The sequence below is a fragment of the Halichoeres trimaculatus genome, unplaced genomic scaffold (genome assembly GCF_033239565.1).
Source record: "Halichoeres trimaculatus isolate MK-OKI-2021-1 unplaced genomic scaffold, fHalTri1.1 fHalTri1_scaffold_1, whole genome shotgun sequence".
In the NCBI taxonomy this organism is placed as follows: domain Eukaryota; kingdom Metazoa; phylum Chordata; class Actinopteri; order Labriformes; family Labridae; genus Halichoeres; species Halichoeres trimaculatus.
In genome coordinates, this window is record NW_027437179.1 from 10457619 (window position 1) to 10478267 (window position 20649).

Below are 20649 nucleotides of genomic sequence, written 5' to 3' on the forward strand. Positions count from 1 at the left end.
TGAATATCATTTAAAGCTAAATTCTTAAAATCATTGGATTTTAATAAAATAAAATTTGATCACATGCTAATCAAGCACTTAAGGTGTTAGTATTTAATACCATAAAACATATAAAAACCTGCAATGGATTGGAAAGATGACGCATATTTGCATTCAAGGATGATCTTTTTGGATATTAGACTTTGTGACTCTATATCTCATGCCTGCTTCACAACTGTTAAATAATTTTGCCTCATGGTGGTTAATGTGTCCTACATTTGACCAACTTTTGTTGACCATGAGTGGTTAGCGTTGTTTGGCTTCAGTCATGAAGGGCACACTCCCACCACAGATTGTGGAGTCATCTGATGTGATGAATGTTAACTAATAGCTTGACCTTGAACACTGTTTTGTTTGCATTGTTTTCAGGTGTGTTTTGAGGAAAAATAATGGTGTTATACTCAGTTCAATATAGGGATGGGTGCTTTCCACATTTGAATGCCTGGTACCTGGCAATCGGTACCAGTACTAATCAGTACCAATTTTCAGTAGTTTTTTGGCTTTATGCTGTAAAAAATATCAATTTGTTTAATAATTAAATATATATATATTTTTTTCAATTTAACAAATTTCTTCTTCAATAATAACCCTTGTAATGCTGTTTTCATGTCCAGTATGGGAAATCACCTACTCCTCCACTCCCTCACAGTCACAAGGATGCATTTAGGTACCTCAACACCATACCTTTTGATTTCATGTGAATCAGTACCCGGTACTTTTGACAGGATTCGGTACCTGGTACTTTTAGAGGTACCTAATTTGGTACCCATCCCTAGTTCATTATGGTAATTATGAATGCCAATGATGATAAGAGTATAAAGCTGCTGAAAGTGTAGCTCCAGTTCAAGATACGAAATGTTTAGCAGCGATTGTCTGATCACACATTTTGGGCTAGAATATCTTTGAATATTTAAGTTTATTGCTGTAAACAGACAAAAAAGTTTGAAGTTTAAATCAGTGTCCAAGCAGCAAGTTTTTGATTCCTCATTATAGTATGACAGATTTTCTCGGTATGGACCAAACCTCAGATGTTGGTGTTTTGTAAAAAGGGAAGGAAGGAAACTGAGTAACTGGACCATAGCTGACCAGAAGTGAGCAAATGAAGCAACAAACTTATGTGTAATGAATTAAATTAAACCCACAGCCTGCCTTGTGTTGATTATTTTTACAGGGAGGTAACATTAAAGTATGAAACTGAACTTAAAAAAGGGACAGTTTTACCCACACCAGTCATAATGACCTGGCTGTGATCAGAGGAAGATTGGATGTAATCATATCTGTCAAGCTTTTACATCTCTTTCACTTTCTGCCCCTGATCTCCTGCTCCACTGAGCATCTGTATGCCTCCGATGTCTTATCCTCTTTCTCCTCTGAGTCTCGTCTCTGCGGGGTGTGTCTTTATCCGCCCTTGTCAGGCCTTGTTAAACATTACCCTCAACCCCACCCCACTAAGTACGCCTAATGCCGCCGATCGATCCCTCCCTAACCAGCAGTTCTATTAAATTACTCTGCCCGCGCTGCCTTCTCCCCTCCAGCCAATCGGTCGTACGCGGCTGCTAAAGGTCGAAGGGTCAGCGCTGCTCAGCGTCCTAAACACAGGAGGAAGTGATGATAGAGATGGATGTCAAAGTAGCACATGATGTCTGTTGAAATGCAATGTTTATATGCACACCAAGTCAAGCCATGGTTTCCAGAGTTGGTGTTATGACAGAGCTGATCTGATTTAATCCCTCCTCCACTGCATTACATCTCTCTTACTAAAATGTCTAATTGAGTTTGGTGATCTCTGATTCTAAGGTTGCACTGTAGGAAAAGGGGGAGGCGGTGGGCCTGGACAGCCTCAGATGCACGGCACCAGCTCTGGCAGATGAAAGATTTGACTCAGAGAGGGAAATTTCATCAAGAGAAAAAAAAACAGTGGACATCATGTTCTTTTGTAAGCACAGCGCTGAAAACAAGAAGAAGGATGTCAAGAAAACTGGGCCACTCACTCAGTGACCGGTTCTCCGTTTTCCTCTGCCGTTTGTTTATGTGAACTTTTTTTATCCAAAGAAAAAAAAAAATCTTCAAGATAAAACCACAAGTTTGTGGACACTGAGCTCATTCTTGTAAAGCCGAGGTCATTCTTTTTCCTGTGGGCAGTCATTTTTAGCTTTCAGTAACACCCAGGCTCACAAACATACAATTACACACAGTGACACATGGGAGGGGATTTGTGTAACTGCTGTCTGCTTCAGTGTGTTGACCACTCTGCGGTTTCACTGGAGAAAGTGAGAAGAAGTGCCTCAGTCGTCTGCTCAGCTCCAAAATCATCACATTATTAGGGACATGAAGAGTGATTTTAGAAGATTCGGTGGTATCGTTATGTTTTATCAAATTATTCTGTAATTATCTGATTTATAGTCGTACATGTTGGCTTTATTTCTAAAGCTGTGCAGCCGGGTTGTGTCTTTTTCAAGATAATGTGGAACAGTGTGTATCAAATTTATTAGACAGCTTGTCATAAAAAGAGGAAAACCATCGAGCGTCATGAAGTGATTTGGTTCAAACTCTTTTTTTTAATACTCAAATTTGAAACAACAAGCTGTAATTCTCTGAGAAACCAGAAACTAGTTATGTAAAAACATTGAAACATCGACTTGACCCCTGAAAAAATGTGTAGATTTTTTGGATAAGGTGACTATAAGGTAAAAGTCACTCGTGTTTTGCCATAAGATGAATTTTAAACGTGTTCTCCTAATCTCTGATTTGTGCTTCTTTTTTTTTTTTTTTTTTTTTATAAATGAAACTTTGAACGCAGCTTGTTTAGTTTATTCATAGTGCAGAGGGGATCACAGCAGCTCTTCAGCGTAAAAGCTCATGGTTAGTTTTCCTCCCACAGCGTGAATCAGACGTGACATTGTGATGCCATCTGTATATTTCATATTTACAAAAATGTTCTTCTTCTTCTTCTTCTTGGCTTTTTATGGCGTTTTATGGACAAGAATGTTTAAAAATACTCTGAGAAGGATCTCTTTTAATGCGACTGCAGCGCCACCCTCTGGCCTGGAGTCTCACGCACACTGTCGTGAAGATGCAACTTTTAACAAGGTGTGTGTTGTTTTTGGAAATGAATGGAGCTCAGAGTGGAACTAATTTTCTATGTTCAAGACAACTTTTTAGCAGATACTGTGCAACCAAGTATTGTAAATATCAGTACAGTAATGTAAGCGCTGTTGTTTGCAACGTGACAACAAGCAAACTTTGGAAGTGTGTATGTAGTTTAGTAGCTAGCTGACATATTCAGCGCAGCTGACAGTCCAGTGCTCTAAAACAGCAGTCCCCAAGCTTTTTAGTGCTACGGACCAGTTTAATGTCAGACAGTATTTTCACGGACCAGCTATTCCACTGCTCTAAAACATGTCTGTAATGTGTAATGTCAGTAAATCCTGGTTATGTCCTTCCAGTCATCTACCAAGCAGAGCTAACGTAACCTCACTCTTCATTATATTGATAGACTCTCAAGTTTGAACAGACCACTGCAGAATAACTGCTGACTGTGGGTTAGAGTAAACATTATCACAAACAGTTTAGCTCCTGTGTTTTAGCCTTTAGCTTGGGCTGTATCACTCTCCTGTTTATCTTTCTTCTGCTCTTCTGTCCTTTTTCTGTCTGTCAGTTAGGCTCCTGTGTCCACCATCACTACAAAATGAATCACAGAATTTGTTTTCAGCAGAAACTTTATCAGCCAGTGTGGTGTTGTCATGGAGACTTTGAAATCAATCCGGTCCTGCTCGACCCGATTGGGAAGCTAAAAGGGAGCATTTCAAAATAACTTGTAACCTGTAATATTGGTGTTGATAATCTCATTTTAAAGTGTGGATTATGATCAGGCATATATCTAGAAGAGAGACTTTTTCAAGATCACTTAGAAACTCCTCACAGCCCCTATGAGTCACTATGTTTTTGTCTTTATCTAAATGCAGAGACCTCATTCAAAAACAGAAGATGAACACAAATAATACTCTGACTGTTCTGACACTCAAACGAAGGCAGCAACAAGACCAAACTGATCAATGTCCAGATTTAGTAAAGTTCCCCTCATTCTTAATTGATGCCTAGACCTCCCTTCCTCCAATTTACACACTTTACACCACAAAGTTATAAAATTTACCTCTGGCAGGGTGGCACAGTTGGATTTGACCTCGTACTCGATGTAGGCGGCCTCCAGTCCACCTTCTTTACCCATCTGTGTGTAGCACAGGTCTCTGGTGGAGTTGATCCTGCGGTCCACGTCTTCGAGGTTGAACATGCAGAGAGCGGAGTCCTCACTGGGCCGAGTCGATGAAGCCAAACGTGTGGAGAAGACGCCGAGGAGCGTCCCCGAGCCCTGACTGTCCTTGGTGAGCCCCAGCTGCACGGCCTGCAAAAGGTTGTAAACTTTTCCCGCTCTGGATCGGCACGTCAGAGGTACTTCCACGTAGGAATAATAGGCCTGGTCTTCCAGACAAACACGAGAGACGTAGGTGCTGTACTCGCGTGACTGTGAGTTCAGATCCCGCCTGTAGAAGAGGAAGTACACGTGCTGACGGTGGGCGAACGACGCAACAAAATGATGGTCGTATTCTGAGAGACGGCCAACCACAGCTAACTTGGCAGTCTCTTCGTAGGAGAAGATGGGCTCCTGGGCGAGGTTTCGTGTGGAAATAGGCGGATGGCTGCTGGTGTAACCTCGACCAACAAACAGCACAGGCTGCCTGTCAGGGTGAGAGCGAACCACCAGCCCCACCGTGCTGACGTTTGGGTCGTTAGCTGCTACATACTGAGTGTCCACCGGTCGCTCTGAAGAGAAAAGTACAACATCCACAGAGTCCAGACTGCGCTTCTGGCAGATGCCCTGGTTGACGCTCCCGCAGGTGATGAGCTCCATGGAGTACGGGTCGACCAGCAGGAGCTTGTTGTGGTTGCTTGTTGCTCGAGCCTGAGGGCAGTTGGTCTCAGTAACAGGCGGTAAACAGTCCCTACTGTCTGTGACGGGTCCCGTGTCATCCTGGAGCTCAGGTTGGAGGAATCGGTCCAGCTGGAACAGGTGATCCCGGGCCCCGACGTAGACACGGCTCACGGCAGGGTCTGGATGCAGAGCCAAGTGCTCAAACAGAGTGTCATTTCGGATAAAGGTGGGGTAAGGCCCGAAGGGGTCTGATGCTCCGACAACACCACTACGTCGTGAGGTGGAGGACCAAGCAGCAGATAGCAGCAGGAGAGACAGCAGCGTTTGGACTGCTGACGCTGAAACACAACGCACCATCCCCGGAGGCATGGCGGCAGAGCTGAGGGACAGAGGAAAAGACAGAGGGTTAGAAAGTCAGAGGAACTTCTCTGTTACATGTCAGCAAACTGACTTATTACACCCTCCTCTTATGATCTTAAAATAAGCTCCAGAAACCAACACGTAAATGTTGTAATCTGAACTTTTCACTTATCTCCATGAGCTTATTTTCTGTTCTCCACACATTTAAGAAAGTGAAAGAGAAAGTTTTATTACAGTTTTTGATTTAGACGGTTTCACAGAGCCACAGACCAGAATGAGACCACGGACCATCTGCGACCAGGCTGCAGGGAAAGCATGAGATTTATACACGTCACGCCTGTCAGCGGAGGTACTGTAAGTCATCAGGATGTCAGCAGCTTGATTATCTCTGCATGTGGCGCTCTTTGTACTGCTACTGTCTCTGCTTGTTGGCACAATCATGTCTGTGAATGACGGGGAAATTTTAAGGATGCCTCTTGCTGTGGCTTGGCCGGAGAAACAGCAGACTTCAACACTTGTCTCCATAAATCATCACTTGTATCTAGGCTGATCGAGCAATTAACCTGCCTAAGTTACAAACTGCGTGTCCGTTTACTCGGCAGATTCCACCCCCCAGGAAGAACTGGGGATGAGCCAAGATTTACTTTCCTACATTCAAAATATGTTCTTTCTTTACTTTTTTGTTTATTATTTTACAAGTATGCTAGGCGCTGCCCTGTTGGTTGAGGTTGCTTGTTTCAGCAGCTCTCTCTTTATCCGATTCTTGCAATTTTTTCGTCTCTTTTTTGTCATCTTTGCATTTGTAGTGGATCATTACTTTGTATGGTTCATTTGTTGGTCATGGACACCAAACTGGTTTTGTCTTTAGTGATATCTTTACTACTTTTTCTCCTGTGTTTGTCTGGAGATCCTACATGTAACCATGGCTGCATTGATTACATACAAAATCAGCTGTTAGCAGTCTGTAGCATGTCAATGCTAAATGGTGCAAGGCCTGATGTTTCCCCACAAGGTGAGGAGAAGGAGGTGAGGACGACGTGCTGGTTCTCAGGTGTGAGCAAAGAAGTGACGACATCGACCTGTTCTTCCATCCATCGTTATTGGGAACGGAAGATCTATCTCCAATAAGATGGACGAGCTAGCTGTGCTAACCAAGCAACAGAGGGAATACCAGAGGGCAGAGTAGCATCATGCTATTCACAGACATGGCTAACAGAGCTAACATCAGACACCAACGCCATGTTGGAAGAGCTTCACCTGCTGTGAGCAGACAGGATCCAGGAGACAGAGACTGAACAGACTGCTGAAGAAGCTCAGTCCTGGACCCTGTGGAGGTGGAGGCTGGCTGACTGGAGAATGATTGACAAGCTGTCGTCATCTATTTTCTTATGGATCTTTTTGCACTTTCTATACACTTTCTTACTTTTAGTTTTCTTGATTGCTGCTGTGACTTCTGAATTTCCCCTCACGGATAAATGAAGTATTTTCTATTCTACTCTATTCTAAGAATTCAACAACTTTGCCTGGTAGTTCCTGGTAAGTATCAAGTAAAAGCTTTAAGTGCCCATCCCCAGTAACCTCTAGTAAAAAATATGACAACACAAACTTAAAAAATGCCAAGAAGCCATGGACAGACCTGGAAAATGTTGAAAGTTATTGAGTGCCTGAGATTCTTTGTTGTTTTCCCTCAAAGTGAAGCACAACAGATAACGAAACCAGCATTTGACTCACTGGAGACTAACCGACAACATCTGGTCTGATCCTGGCACCGAATGAAAAACAAGAGATGGTTTAGAATTGATAAATTCAGCAGCCTAAAGCAGAGGGTACAAACCTCAAACTAAGCTCAGAGGCAACTCGTAATCAAGTAAACAATAAAGCTTTTGTAAAAAGTTAAGAAAGCTACTCTTGGATCACCAGAAGTCAGGCTGTACAGGCTGATCTCAGATCCAACTTTCCTGAACTGAATGATCCTAAAATAAGAAGCTACTTCTGATATCATTCCAGCTGATGTTTGCTGAAGATTGCCTGGGATGTGAAAATAGCTGAATATAAAGCTGCGTTTCCACCAAGCAGTCCGGGTCGGTTCAGTACGGTTTGGGACAGTTAAGTCTCATCCCGTTTGCGTTTCCACAGCAAACTGTGCCCTCTCGTGGTGGGCGGCGTGTAAGCTGGATGCCAGAAGCCGCAGCTGTTAAACAATAGCGCGACGCCGTAGCAGCTTACCCCGCTATTAAATCCAACAAAGAAGAAAACGCGACACAGTAAACAAAGAGCACGGATGGAAGACATGCAGCATTTCATCCTCTCTGTGATTGTCATGTAGCTCTTTGATACAAAGTGCAATCAAGCTTTGTTTCAGACAAGTCTGTTAGCCGCCAGGAGAAATGCAGCCGCTGTCGGGGTAAGTGACGATTCTTTTGACCAATCAACCGTCAGCAGTGTGTTGCTCCACCTCCCGAGAGCGGATCGGTTCAGTTTGGCACCCATACAAAAGGGTCCCAAAAAAGTGGGACGGCTCGTCTCGGTTTTTAGGGATCCGTCCCGGGATGAGTCAGTGAGAACGCCGCTGAAAGCGCACCGTACCGAGACGAACCGACCCGGACTGCTTGGTGGAAACGCGGCTTATGTTCCACAATAAAAAAATAGTTCATGTAACAATTATCTAATCTAAACTGATGAGTTTTGGTAGTAAGTCTGTTGATCATGCTCCTTCGTCTTTTGTCCTGGATCACAAGCCGGGTTATGATACTATTACACTGTATTTTTGCTTGAGAGGCCAGTCTCTAATGTTTGCAGAGATCTTCTCTTTTGACAGACCCCTGATGTCAAGTCAAACTTTAAGCAGACACTCTGATCAGCACACACCAAATGTCTGTTTTTGGAAACTGACCGAACAGAGAGGCACTGAGCGGCTCAAACAACCTCAAGAGGACGACTTCAGCAAAATAAACCTCCCTCTACGTTCATCAGACAGTTTTCCAAACAACCATCACTCAAACAGGAAAGATCATCAGACCAAGTCTTTTCGTCTTTTTACTTTTCACTAAAGCTTCTATTAAACACGGTCTAAACCAAGCTTTTAGTCCAAAGGCAGGTACACACTACGAGAGAGTTGGGCTGATTTTTGTTCTTATCTCCCCCATACGATCAAAGCAAGCAAAGGTCTGATTTTCTGATGTTTGCAAATTACATTGTGTCTGATTTCCTGTGGTGTGGGGTGTGTTAAGAGTGATTTTGGAGCCGCTCGAAAGGCCTCAGATTGAAAGATCATTGATAACGAACATGTTTAATATTTGCGACTAGAAATAAGTAGTGTTTGGGGCACTGTGAGAAGAGCCGAGCAGGTACAGCGTGTAATGTCAGGTGTACTGGAGCAGAGCCAATCACGACGTGAGCTGACTCAGCTGACTGAACAAAGAGGAAGTAAGAAATCTGTCTGTAATACTTCTGACGACTTTACTCACCACCAACTCGTATATTATCATTTATACAGCCCACATCCCTGTTGTCTCTACAATTTTTCCTTAATCATTTTTCTTTTTTTGTGTTTCTTTTTGAAATTTTAGAGGCTGAAAACAACATCATTGCTTTTTCTCTTTTGTTCGTTATGTTTGTTTACACTGAAATCACATTTTACTATGCAAGATTTGGAATATTGGGCGTGAAGAAGCTAAAGCTCTGCTGAAGAATCAGTGAGTGTGTGGTGTCCTTCTGAGTAGAGATGGGTACCAAATTAGGTACTATTATAGGCACCGACTGAATTCAGCCAAAAGTACCAGGTACCGATTCACGTGAAATTGAAAGGTTTCATGTTTAGGTACCTAAACGCATCCTTGTGACTGTGAGGGAGTGGAAGAGAAGATGATTTTCCAAACCAGACATGAGCACAGCACCACAAGTTTATATACGGAAAAATAAATATGTTAAACTGAAAAAAAAAGGAGAAATATTATTATGAAACAAATTTATTTTTATAACCACATGAACACTAAAAAGTAAGATACAAATTGCCAGGTACCGGCATCAGTACTGTATTGTTTCAAATGTGAAAGGTACCCATCCCTACTCCAGAGTGCACACCACACATCATAAGATCAGAAGACAGAGATCTTGTGTGATCTGTCTTTTGTTATCATCAAGTGTGTGGTCTCTAAATACGTGAAGTTTTGAAGAATCCTATAATGTGTACCAGTCTTAACTTTGTCCGAGGCTTATCCCTCTCATACATCACTCTGTGCTGAGAAAAAACACCTGCAGTTAAAAACCTATCCCATTGCTCAGTTTCACTGCTGCTTATTTAGATGTTTCAATTTGCATGTTAAGATTTTCTGATATTATTTCTTGATTTTATTCTTGCAACTAGGGATGGGTACCGAATTAGGTACTTTTACAGGTACCGACCGAATCCTGTCAAAAGTACCGGGTACTGAATCATGTAAAATCAAAAGGTACCATGTTTAGATACCTTAATGCATCCTTGTGATTTTGAGGGAATGGAAGAGTAGGAGATTTTCCATGCTGGATATGAACACAGCATTGCAAGGTTATATATTGAAGGATAAATATGCGAAATTGAAAAGAATCTATACTTAATTATTAAACAAACTGATATATTTTACCACATAAACACAAAAAAGTACAGAAAATTGGTACCTTTGAGTACCAATACCGATTGCCAGGTACCAGGCATCTGTATCGTATCGTTTCAAATGTGAAAGGTACCCATCCCTACTTGCAACAACAATGATGTTCAACCTTTGATCAGATGACACAACACAAGATGAACTTTGTCTCTTCAGCCTCTTACCATTTGTTCCCGGTGCTGTTTCACAGAGGCATGCCACCTCTTGACTTCCCAGAAGCTCAGGCTTAAAAACTCATTCTTCGGCACACCTGCAACACCTGCAGCACAAAGGAAAGAGAAGAAAATATGTATCAGTCAATGATGTGACAAGACAGCTGAGGAGATACTTTTAGGGTGACTTTAATTCAACTCAACAGGAGAAGTTCAAAAGCAGATGGCCTTTTCCATCCTGTAAAACAAGCATGAAGAGCCCCACAGGACATGTGTTAACCCAACACTCTGAGCTAGCATTAGCATTTGAAATGTCACGATTTTAAACACAGTGTTGAGCTGAATCCTGTCGACCTCCGGTGTCCCAGAGCTCTGTTGTTCTCAAAATAAAACCTCGGCTGTACTGCAGCGTTGATAGTTTTTCTAAGCGCAAAAAGATTTACTCTACAAACACTGAGATGACAAACATCGTCTCGGAGGACACGGCTACGAGACAAACACAAACTTTGATGTTCAAACCTCGTGGGAAGCTGTTGCCCATTAAAATTCCTGTCAGCCTTATGTCTCACAGGCAACATCCGTTTCTGCTCGTAGAAAAGCCCTCAGCAGAGGCCAAGTCGAGTAGTGTCAGTCCAAGAGCTCTTTCAGAGCCACACACACTCTGTCCCAGTATACAATCCCCCCTCATTGCTAGGATACAAGGTACAAAACCCTCTGGCTTCAGAGAGGGTGCCAGAAAAACAAGTTGGTGTGAGGTAAAGGAGATGGCATGAGAACCTTCAGAGGGGTACAGCTCCCTTGTTTGGGCACCTGAAGTTCTGCTGCGGCTTCCTTTGAGAAATACTGTGACGTCTCCTCTATTTATGGCTGCTAAAACACACACAGTGTGCAGCATATCTCCCTTTTCCCTCCCTATGATCTGACTCTTCTCTCTATCCACCTCTCCATCACGTCTCCGCGCTCCCGCCCTGGCACAGAAGCGGGATTATCTCTTCAAGTTCAGGCGGATCTCCAGTGAGCTTATCCAAAGTGGAGGAGAGGAGAAAAGATGGAGACAGACTGAAAAAGACACTATTCACCCCACTGAACAGGCTCCAATCCTCAACACACACACACACACACACACACACACACACACACACACACACACACACACACACACACACACACACACACACACACACACACACACACACACACACACACACACACACACACACACCTCTTTCCCTGCCACATAGGAGCATTAGAAAGCTTGCTTTGTTGGTGGCAATCTCCTGTGTGGGAACGAGGGTAAAGTCCTGGCAAGAGGCCAACAAAGGGACGCACAAACAATTACCTGAGGCACAATAATTATAATCATTGTTATCAGTAAAACTTCAACAAAATGTGGATGAAATCTAACGCTCCTCATCAGGCACTTCCTTCCAAATGTTTGTTTTTCCACGCTGATGTCAAACTACCTCCTGGTCCAGTACAAGCAGAGCTGCAGAGGTTAAACAGACTGATTGATGCCTCAGAGGCTGAACCCCAAAATCACCAGATCTAAAACAAATGACAGACCCTGACCTCTGCGGGCTGGGAGGGAAACTTTTCTGTGCTTGTTTTGAAGCTGCATCTCTGTGGTTAGAGAGCCTGAACTCTTCCATGACTCTGCTAAAAAAGAAAAAGAAAAAAAAGGATGTTAAAGCCATGCAAATAACCCTGAGAAAGCACCACGGCCAGCGCCTAGCGGAGCGCACACAGGAATGACAGGCATGTTAGCTCATGAAAGCTCTCCTGTTTCCTCATCAACCTCACACCTTCCCAAAGCTGGGTTTATGTTATTTTATAAAAGTGCTGGATCACACTTAGAATAATCCTCAATATTTATGTTTTGTCACTTGAATTGTCCAAGAGTAACAAGAGAGTCATTTATCTCCTTTCTCCCTCCACTGAAAGCTGCAAATCAAATCGCCAAAAACTACAGCAACCTGGGCTGGTATCAACCTTTTCCCCTTTCCCTCAGCCATAAATCCAATCACACCTAGCTCCGTTCACAGCTTCAGACACATGAGAACCAGGGAATGGACTCCTGATTTGATTCACATCACATTTTGCCTCCGTGTGGAAGTCCATGTGTTTTTTGTGACTCCAGCGAGTCAGAAGGTGAGAGTCTGAGGAGACAGACGAGGAGGAAATGTGTGCCTGTAATAGCTTTATCTAAATGTTCCGGTACTTTCAGGTAATGGACTGCACTCCATTCCAGCACTCTCTGCACAAAGAGAGTCACCAGGAAGAAAAAATGATGTTGTTGTTTACACACAGTGACGCATGCATTTGCTGTGCACTTATTCTGAGCTGTCATCTGCCTGGATCGGTTATGTTCCCTTGATAAACTTCAGCACAGATTTTCTGGAAGTCGACTTAAACTATGGAAGCTCTATGCAACTTGCTCCTTTCCTGTAGTTACATTTTCATTATGTTGGATCTGGGAGGGGAACTAGCAGGGACGCATATTTTCAAACTGATTTTAGCGGACGTGTTTCCAATCCAGGTTCATCATAATCCTGCAGAAGCCTGAATCCTCGTCAAGAATAATTCTCTGACTAAATGACTGAGGGCTAGCAGCTCCAAATGACTTATTGATGAACCATTACAGTAACATATGAAAGCTCTATTTGTGTTTTTTTAGGTTATTTCTGTAAAATAAGTCATCCTTGTTTCAACACTACAGACTCATGTAATCAAACCTCACCTGTCCCTGGTCAGTGGTCAGTTTTTTGTAGTGTTGTGTGCTGCGCCAACATCAGCAAACTCTGCTTCAGACCAGTAAAGATCTTCTCCATTAGGGGGCGATGTGGGGAAAATACATAAGGATTTTTTTAAGGCAGCATCAGGATTTGAATTTTTATCAGGATTGTTTAACATGATGTTTTACAGACTGTTTTTTAACTGAAAACAAACAACAACAAAAAAAATAGACCCAAATATTTCTTATTTTGCATTCTGAACAATTTTTACGCACCATGTTTTTCCTTTTCTGAGCTTATTAAAACCTTTATCTAGTCTTGTGTCTAGGGATGGCAACCTTTCACATTTGAAATGATACGGTACCGATGCCCTGTACCTGGCAATTTGTATCAGTGCTTAACGATGCTAATTTATGGTACTTTTGTGAGTGTTTATCTGATAATAAATATTAATTTGTTTAATAATAAAATCTCAAAGTTTGTCAATTCAACACATTTAGTTATCAATATGTAACTTTACAATGTTGTGTTCATGTTCAGTAGGAAAATTACCTACTCTTTCACTCCCTCACAGTCACAAAGATGGGTTTAGGTACCTAAACATGAAACCTTTGGTTTTACATGAATCAGTACCCGGTACTATACACGGAACAGGGTTGGTACCTAGTAGGGCTGGGACGATATGCTATTCTCGATTCAATTTTAAAATGCAATTCTTTTATTATTATTTTTTTTTCATTTTTTTTGTTTCTTTACTAACACCAGACCATGGGAAATGTTAAATGATGATGATACTGTCTACAGACTATATCAGGAACCACATTTTCCCATAAAATGCACATCATGTGAGTCAAAGAGAAACATTTCACCCTCTGCTGGAGAAAAGTGGTAATCCAGTTTATAAACAAAGACTGAAATGAAGGATTTGGAGAAAAAAAAAATTCAACAAAGAATCAAGATTTTGATATTGTCAAACAATATCAGATCTTGATATATCCATTTTTTCTGTCACCCCAGAAAGTACCTAATTCAGTACCTATCCCTTCTCGTGTCTTCTGTGCTTTTGAGCTCTGGATGTTCATGAAGCACATTTTCACTTCATGATAAATCCATTCATTTAAAGACGTCAGCCCTAAAAGCTGTTGAGTTTCTGCAGAATAAACAGAGCTTTAGCTTCACATAAGTAGCCTATGCACAGTCCAAATGTAGATTAGTGAGACTTCACTGTATAGACTTTGGTTTGTGATCTTGACAGAAACTGTACACATCATTTAGGAATGATTAATGTCTGTGCTGGGATTATTGGACTGGAAGATGAAAGTAGAGGTTGAGTGAAGATGGACCTCATGCCTGACGTTGGACATGCATGTGTGAGAGCACAGCTCCTGCTACATGACAGAAACAGGCCTCTCTGTCTGAATGTACATCCAAACTCTGAAGATGATCCAGGACACATCAGTGTGACCGGTCCTCCTCCAACTCAGATCTGCACCTGGCTACAAGATGTTTTTCACATCAAATTCAAACCCTGAAACAGCTCCTGCTTCACTGAACTCCATCTTTTCTGACACACTGCCAATGAAAAGTCACAACCATAACAGGTCAGTACATTGTTCACGCTGATACTGATGTATGTACATCACATTAGACAAAATCTTCTGCTAAATGAAACTGTAACAGTGCTCCATGTTCCTCTCATTCCCCTCGCCTTGGCAGAGTTCAGCTGGTAGCCAAAAATCCCCTCAGTAACTCAAATCCCTCATTGTTTCTCACTGAATCTGGGAGGGCGATGCCAGGCTGATGGATCATGGGAGGATGTTTCCACAAAGCTTTGAGAACAGATTACTTTTGATAAGTTGAGCCGTCAAAGGAGTTAAAAAGCAAGTGAAGGAGGGAGAGCACTTTGTTGGAAAAGTGAGATTAACGTAAAAGCTCTTTCTAACCCGTACTAATGTATTGTTCAGAGAGAGGACAGATACTAATGGGGTCTGCTGCAGACAGACGGGACCAGCCGGGCAGTCTGAATCCTTACACCATGAACTGGGAACCTGAACTTGCTGCAAATGGACCGGACTGGAGCCTAAAGACTCCAACCGGCTGAAGCATTCCTGAGAGGCACAGTGAATTGAGCCATCATCCGCTTCATTGGGTCCAGCCTTTCATTCCTTTTAATTCAGATATCCTACTTTCTGCAGGGACAGGGAGGGAGGGAGCAGGTTTCAAGAGAAAACGCTGGCAGAGGAACTTCAGCAGACAGAAAACGGGGTTACACCAAAAACAATGGTCAGAGGGGAAGACGGGGTGAGACAGAAAAGAGGGGACACACGGAGGGAGGAAAGGGCCACAAACAAGTGCTAGCTTCAAGGATCAGTGCTCGCTGAGAAGAGATGGAATGTGACCAATGATAATAAACCAGAGAGGGAGGGAGGGAAGGAGGGGAGGAAGGGAGGGAAGGAGGGAGAGGAAAGAGCAGACAGAAGCTGTGAAAGAGGGAAGAAGGGAGGGAAACAGAGAGAAAAGACAGAAAAAAGGGATGATAAAGACAGAAAAAAGAGACAAAGGATGAGGGAGGGAGGAAAAGGACAGAGATAAGGCAGGAAGTGAGCGAGAGAAAAAGGATAAAGGAAGGAGGTAAGGAAAGAACGACAGTTATAGGGAGAAAGCAAAAGAGGGAAGGTCAGAAATGAGGGAGGACATGAAGGACAGAAAGGACAGAAAGGACAGAGATGAGGGACAGAGGAGGGAAGGAAAAGGGCTAAAGAATGGAGGAAAGAAAGAAAAGAAAGATAATTTAGGGTAGGAAATAAAGAAATTACAAAGATAAAAGAGGAAATGAAGGAAAGGGAAGAAAGACAAAGAGAAGGAGAGGAAAGAAGGACAGGGAAGGAGAAAGATGTTTGAAAGAAAGGAAGGAGGGGTGGACAGAGATGAGGGAGGTAAGGAAAGGAAGGACCAACAAAGATAAAGGATGAGTTAAAGAGATGGAGGGCAGAGATCAAGGAGGGAGGAAAGGAAGGACAAACAAGGATGAGGGAGGATGGATGGATAGGTTTGAAGGAGGGAAGGAGATTAGTGAGGGAGTAAGGAAAGAAAGGAGGAAGAGAGAGAAGGGGGCAGAGAAAGAGGGGACAGGAGAGCTCGAAGGGGGACAGGAAGGAGAAAGAGAGGACAAGAGACAGATATGGGATGAGGAACAGAGGTCGAATAAGAGGAAGAGAGGAAAGAAGGGAGGAAACAAGGGGGGAGAGGAAGGAGGGAGTATGTGCTGGCCATTAATTACAGTGCCTACCCATAATGCCTCATTCAACACCCACTCACTGGCACAACAAGGGGGAGGGGAAATAAAGCAAGTTTCTAATTAGTGACATGATTGTGAGCATAAACACACACACACACACACACACACACACACACACACACACACACACACACACACACACACACACACACACACACACACACACACACTTATAATGAGAAGTCCTCCTCTGCACACTTAAATAAACACACTCCAAAGCCCCCCTACACACACACATACACACACACACACACAGCATTGAGGAATAATGGGGCTCTGCGAGGCTGTGAGTGAGCGCAGCCATCTGCAATCAGTCAGTGCCTTTACATCAACAAACAGTGTTTACAAAGGATGCTTTAGCAGCTCAGAGAGCAGCGGTGTTCAATTACATCCTCCACAACACAACTGTTGCTGCTCTGATATATGAGCTGTGTACACACCAGGAGTGACTGAGGAACACCTCGCCACTGTTCACTGCTGTTCCTGTGGGTTTAAAGAGACGAGGCGGGGCGGACTGAAGCAGTGCTGCTACTAAAAAGAAAAAAAAAAAACATGGACAGACATTTTGACAGAGAACTTGAAGGCAAAATTCAGTTCCATCCTGCCAGTTGTCTTGAGGTGTGAACATACTTTTTACTCCCAAAGTAGCAGAAATGAACCGTTTCACTCATTTGTTTTCATGCGCTCTTCACTTTTCCTCTTTGCCTCCAGACTTTGCTGCTCTCTTTTTTGTTGGCTATACTTTTTTTTTTATTTTTTATTCTTCGTTGCTAGGCGCTGCCCAAGTAGCTGCCTGTTGCAGTAGCTCTCTCTTCTTTGTCCGTTTCTTGTATTTTTTTTTCGTCTCTTTTTCGTCATCTTTGTATTTGGAGCGGACACTCTCAGCGATATTTTTACTACTTTTCTCCTGTGTTTGTCTGGAGATCCTACATGTAACCATGGCTGCATTGTTTACAAGTGAAATTAGCTGTTAGCAGCCTGTAGCATGTCAATGCTAACTAGTGTAGGGCTTGATGATTTCCCTCAAGATGAGGAGGAGGAGGAGAGGACGATGTGCTGGTTCTCGGGTGTGAGCTGGGAGGTGACGACGTGGACCTGTCCTTCCATCCATCGTTGTTGGGAACGTGGGATCTAGCACCGGGGGATGGACGGGCTAGCTGTGCTAGCCCAGCGGCAGAGGGGCTGCGGGAGGGTAGAGTGGCATCGTGCTGTTCACGGACGTGGCTGACGGAGCTGACATCGGACGCCGGCGCCACATTGGAGGAGCTTCACCTGCTGTGAGCAGACAGGATCCAGGAGACAGAGACTGAACAGACTGCTGGGGAGGATCAGTCCTGGACCCTGTGGAGGTGGAGACTGGCTGGGGTGGAGAGTGGTGGACGGGATGTTGTCATATATTTTCTTATGGACCTTTTTGTACTTTCTATACTCTTTCTTATTTTTGTTTTCTTAATTGCTGCTGTGACTCCTGAATTTCCCCTCGGGGATAAATAAAGTATTTTCTATTCAATTTCTATTCTATTATATTCTATTCTATAATTAAACTGACCAGATGCTACATTTATAAGGTATAACTTATAAAACAAATGACATGAATGTATTGTCACCTAAAGAATCAACAGTGTGGGGACAATAATAGAAGATATATGGTTATGTCATCAGATTGATCACTTAATGGGCCAAAAAGGCCAATAAATAAAAATATGTCCTCAATTTTTTCACCTGCAGGTCAAACAGTTCACCCTCTATGCCCTTCCACTATCTGTAGCAGCTAACGCTAATGCTTACATTGGTTTAATGAACTCCTAATGAACCCAAAAGTGTTTTTCTTATGTGATGTGTTCTTTGCAATGTTATAAATGCTGCGCATGTGTTGCCAAATAAATGAAGATTTTTTCTTAATCTGCTCGTATTTTGTCTTTTTGCGTGTGCTTTCTTAAGTTGCAGTGCTGTGAGCTCTCAGGGCCATCATAGTATTCCATTATATTAGATTTATTTAAAAAGGTATCATTATTGTTTTTGACGTATTGCTTGATTATACTTTGAGCCATCAAACTGAACTCTGATCACTGAGATGTCTCCCACATTTTATCATTGAGTTTATGGTTCATCTTTTCCCAAGTAAAATTTAAGTTTCACATGAAAATTTAAAGAATTGAGCTGTAGTTTTTCAAGATTAAAATCATAATATAACAATAATAAAGTTGCAGTCTAATGAGAATAAAGTCATGATATTCTGAGATTCAAGTATTGTCATTATAAGGGTATGATTATGACATATCAGGAGATTAAAGTTGTAAAATAAGGAGATTTAATAAGAAAAACATCATAATTCTGGGCTATGATGAGCCTTGTTGAAACATGATTTGTGACATTGACCCAAAACAAATTTAATAATAAAATATAATAATAAAAACCTTTATGAGTTAAACTTTAATATAAACATTCAGTAGAGGCGGACATTAGGAGCATGTTGTTAGCAGGAGACTGTTGTTTTGATTCAAACCTGTTTGAACTGAGTTCTCCTCCACTGTGATGTCATAGAAGACTGTCAGCTCTGAGGAAAGATTATAAACACTGATCAGTTTCTCACCAAAACTGTGCGAGAGAAGGCGACTTTGAGAGAAAAAAGAGAGCTTGTTGTTTCTGTTGAGAGCAACTTTTTCAAAGCATTTCAAAGCTTAAGATTCATTCTTTGCTTTGTGAAACCCAAAGTGACTGTGACAAAATGTCAACTGGTAAGACTCAAACACATCTAGATTTAATCATCTTAATGTTGGGTTGGTATTTTTGGTGAGTTTTTTTCCTCCTGACTGCTGGAGATAATGTGAAAAATGTTCTTTAAAGCCAATTTTAAGTCAAAAACACCTCAAAAATCACTGAACTTGAACTTTTTTGTCCTAAAATAAAATCTTTGGTGATTGTTACATTCTTAAAAATACTTAGTTGGTTGTTTGGCTTCAGGGCTTTTTGTAGACCTCTTCAACTGAAGGATTTTTAGAAAGTTTGTTGTAAAATTTTATTTCTGGTGTATTACAGAGTAGATCAGACTGGCAGCTGAGTTCTGATCACTGATGAACTCCTGTTCAGTTTTTATTGGTCACATTTTTATCATCTTCTTATCTTTGCAATATTTGTTTGGGTTTTTTGTCTGTAATAAACAAAAATATATATTTAAAAAAGGATTAAAACAGACCCCTCACACACTCAATTATGTTCCTCCCTGTTTTATCTCTGTACAGAAACTGAGATCCATGAGGGCCAGACCCTGCAGAGCAGCACGACTGCTTACTCCATCCTGCAGTTCATTGGTGAGGGCGTTTTTGGAAAGGTGGCCAAGTGTCGAAACCTCCAAACAGGAGAGACGGTGGCCGTTAAGGTCCTGAAAAACGACCCTGAGTTGATCCAGGACGCTGAGCATGAGGTAGACTCTCAGACTTCTTTTGATTCTTACACAACATTTGAAGAGATAAGATAGATAACAAGGTTAAGTGAAGATAATCTAATTTATCCCCAAAAAAGGAAAATTGAATGAATTACAGTAACAAAGGGCAGTATGTAGTCAAATAAAATTACAATGAGAGTATATAAAATACATATTAATACTAATTAAAGTGTGACAAGAATAAACAAAACAGTTTAACTACATGAAATATGTAGAATATAAATACAAGTATGAAATGAGCAGCGACTGTGAACGTAACAGAGGAAACCACTTCACACAGAACAGCACGGTGTTAACATGTTGCACACGTTAATGTTACATGTTCAAAACAAAGTGGTGAAACTCTTCTTCTGAGAGAAATTCACCTCACTAGTTGGAGATGTTCCTCGAGGTGTTTGTTGGTAGCATTTCCCACTTTTTTCACTGTTTGGTTGTCCCTGAGCCAACTCTTTTGTAACATGCTGCTGGAAATGTATTTTGAAATGAAAAGTGACATTTTTCACATTTTATGTCACTTTTGCATCGTTTTCAATCAAATACAGGCTTTAAAGGATCCACAAACCATCAAAATCAGTTTTTATGAACAACATAGACAGCACTAACAGTACACTGAACTGTTGTCATGTCTCCTCTTTCCTTTCCAGGTGTCCATCTTAAAAACCATTTCTGTGCTGGATCCCGACTCCATCAACGTGGTTAAATTTTTTGAACAGTTTGACCACATGGAGAACACCTGCCTCGCATTTGAAATGCTGGAGGCAAACCTGTACGATCTGTTCGATCATAACGGCTGGGAACCAGTTCACATACGTGGGATCAGGCCCATTGCGAAGCAGGTAGGTCATAATGTTGAATACAGAGAGTTCTCTACTGTACATATCTGCAGCATATCAACTAGACCCCCCAACCCCAGACCCGTCAACAGAAAACTGAACCTCTCTGTTGTGTCTCTGCAGCTCTTTGTCGCCTTGGCTGCTCTCAAAACCTTTGGTATCCTGCACACCGATATCAAGCCAGACAACATAATGATTGTCCGGGAGCAGGAAG

The 20649-nt window shown here is 42.1% G+C and overlaps 1 protein-coding gene across 2 annotated transcripts in view; it reads right to left on the reverse strand.

Annotated features, from left to right (window-relative positions):
- Window positions 1-20649, reverse strand: part of plxnb1b (plexin b1b) — a 176524-nt gene that overhangs the window by 60393 nt on the left and 95482 nt on the right. For both annotated transcript variants that reach the window (XM_074683466.1, XM_074683378.1), the window contains exons 4-5: window positions 10140-10234; window positions 4193-5348 (exon numbers count right to left, since the gene is read on the reverse strand). In XM_074683466.1, the coding sequence (XP_074539567.1) occupies window positions 4193-5338 (1146 nt within the window). In that variant the 5' untranslated portion in view covers window positions 5339-5348; window positions 10140-10234. The remainder of the gene's footprint in view (window positions 1-4192; window positions 5349-10139; window positions 10235-20649) is intronic.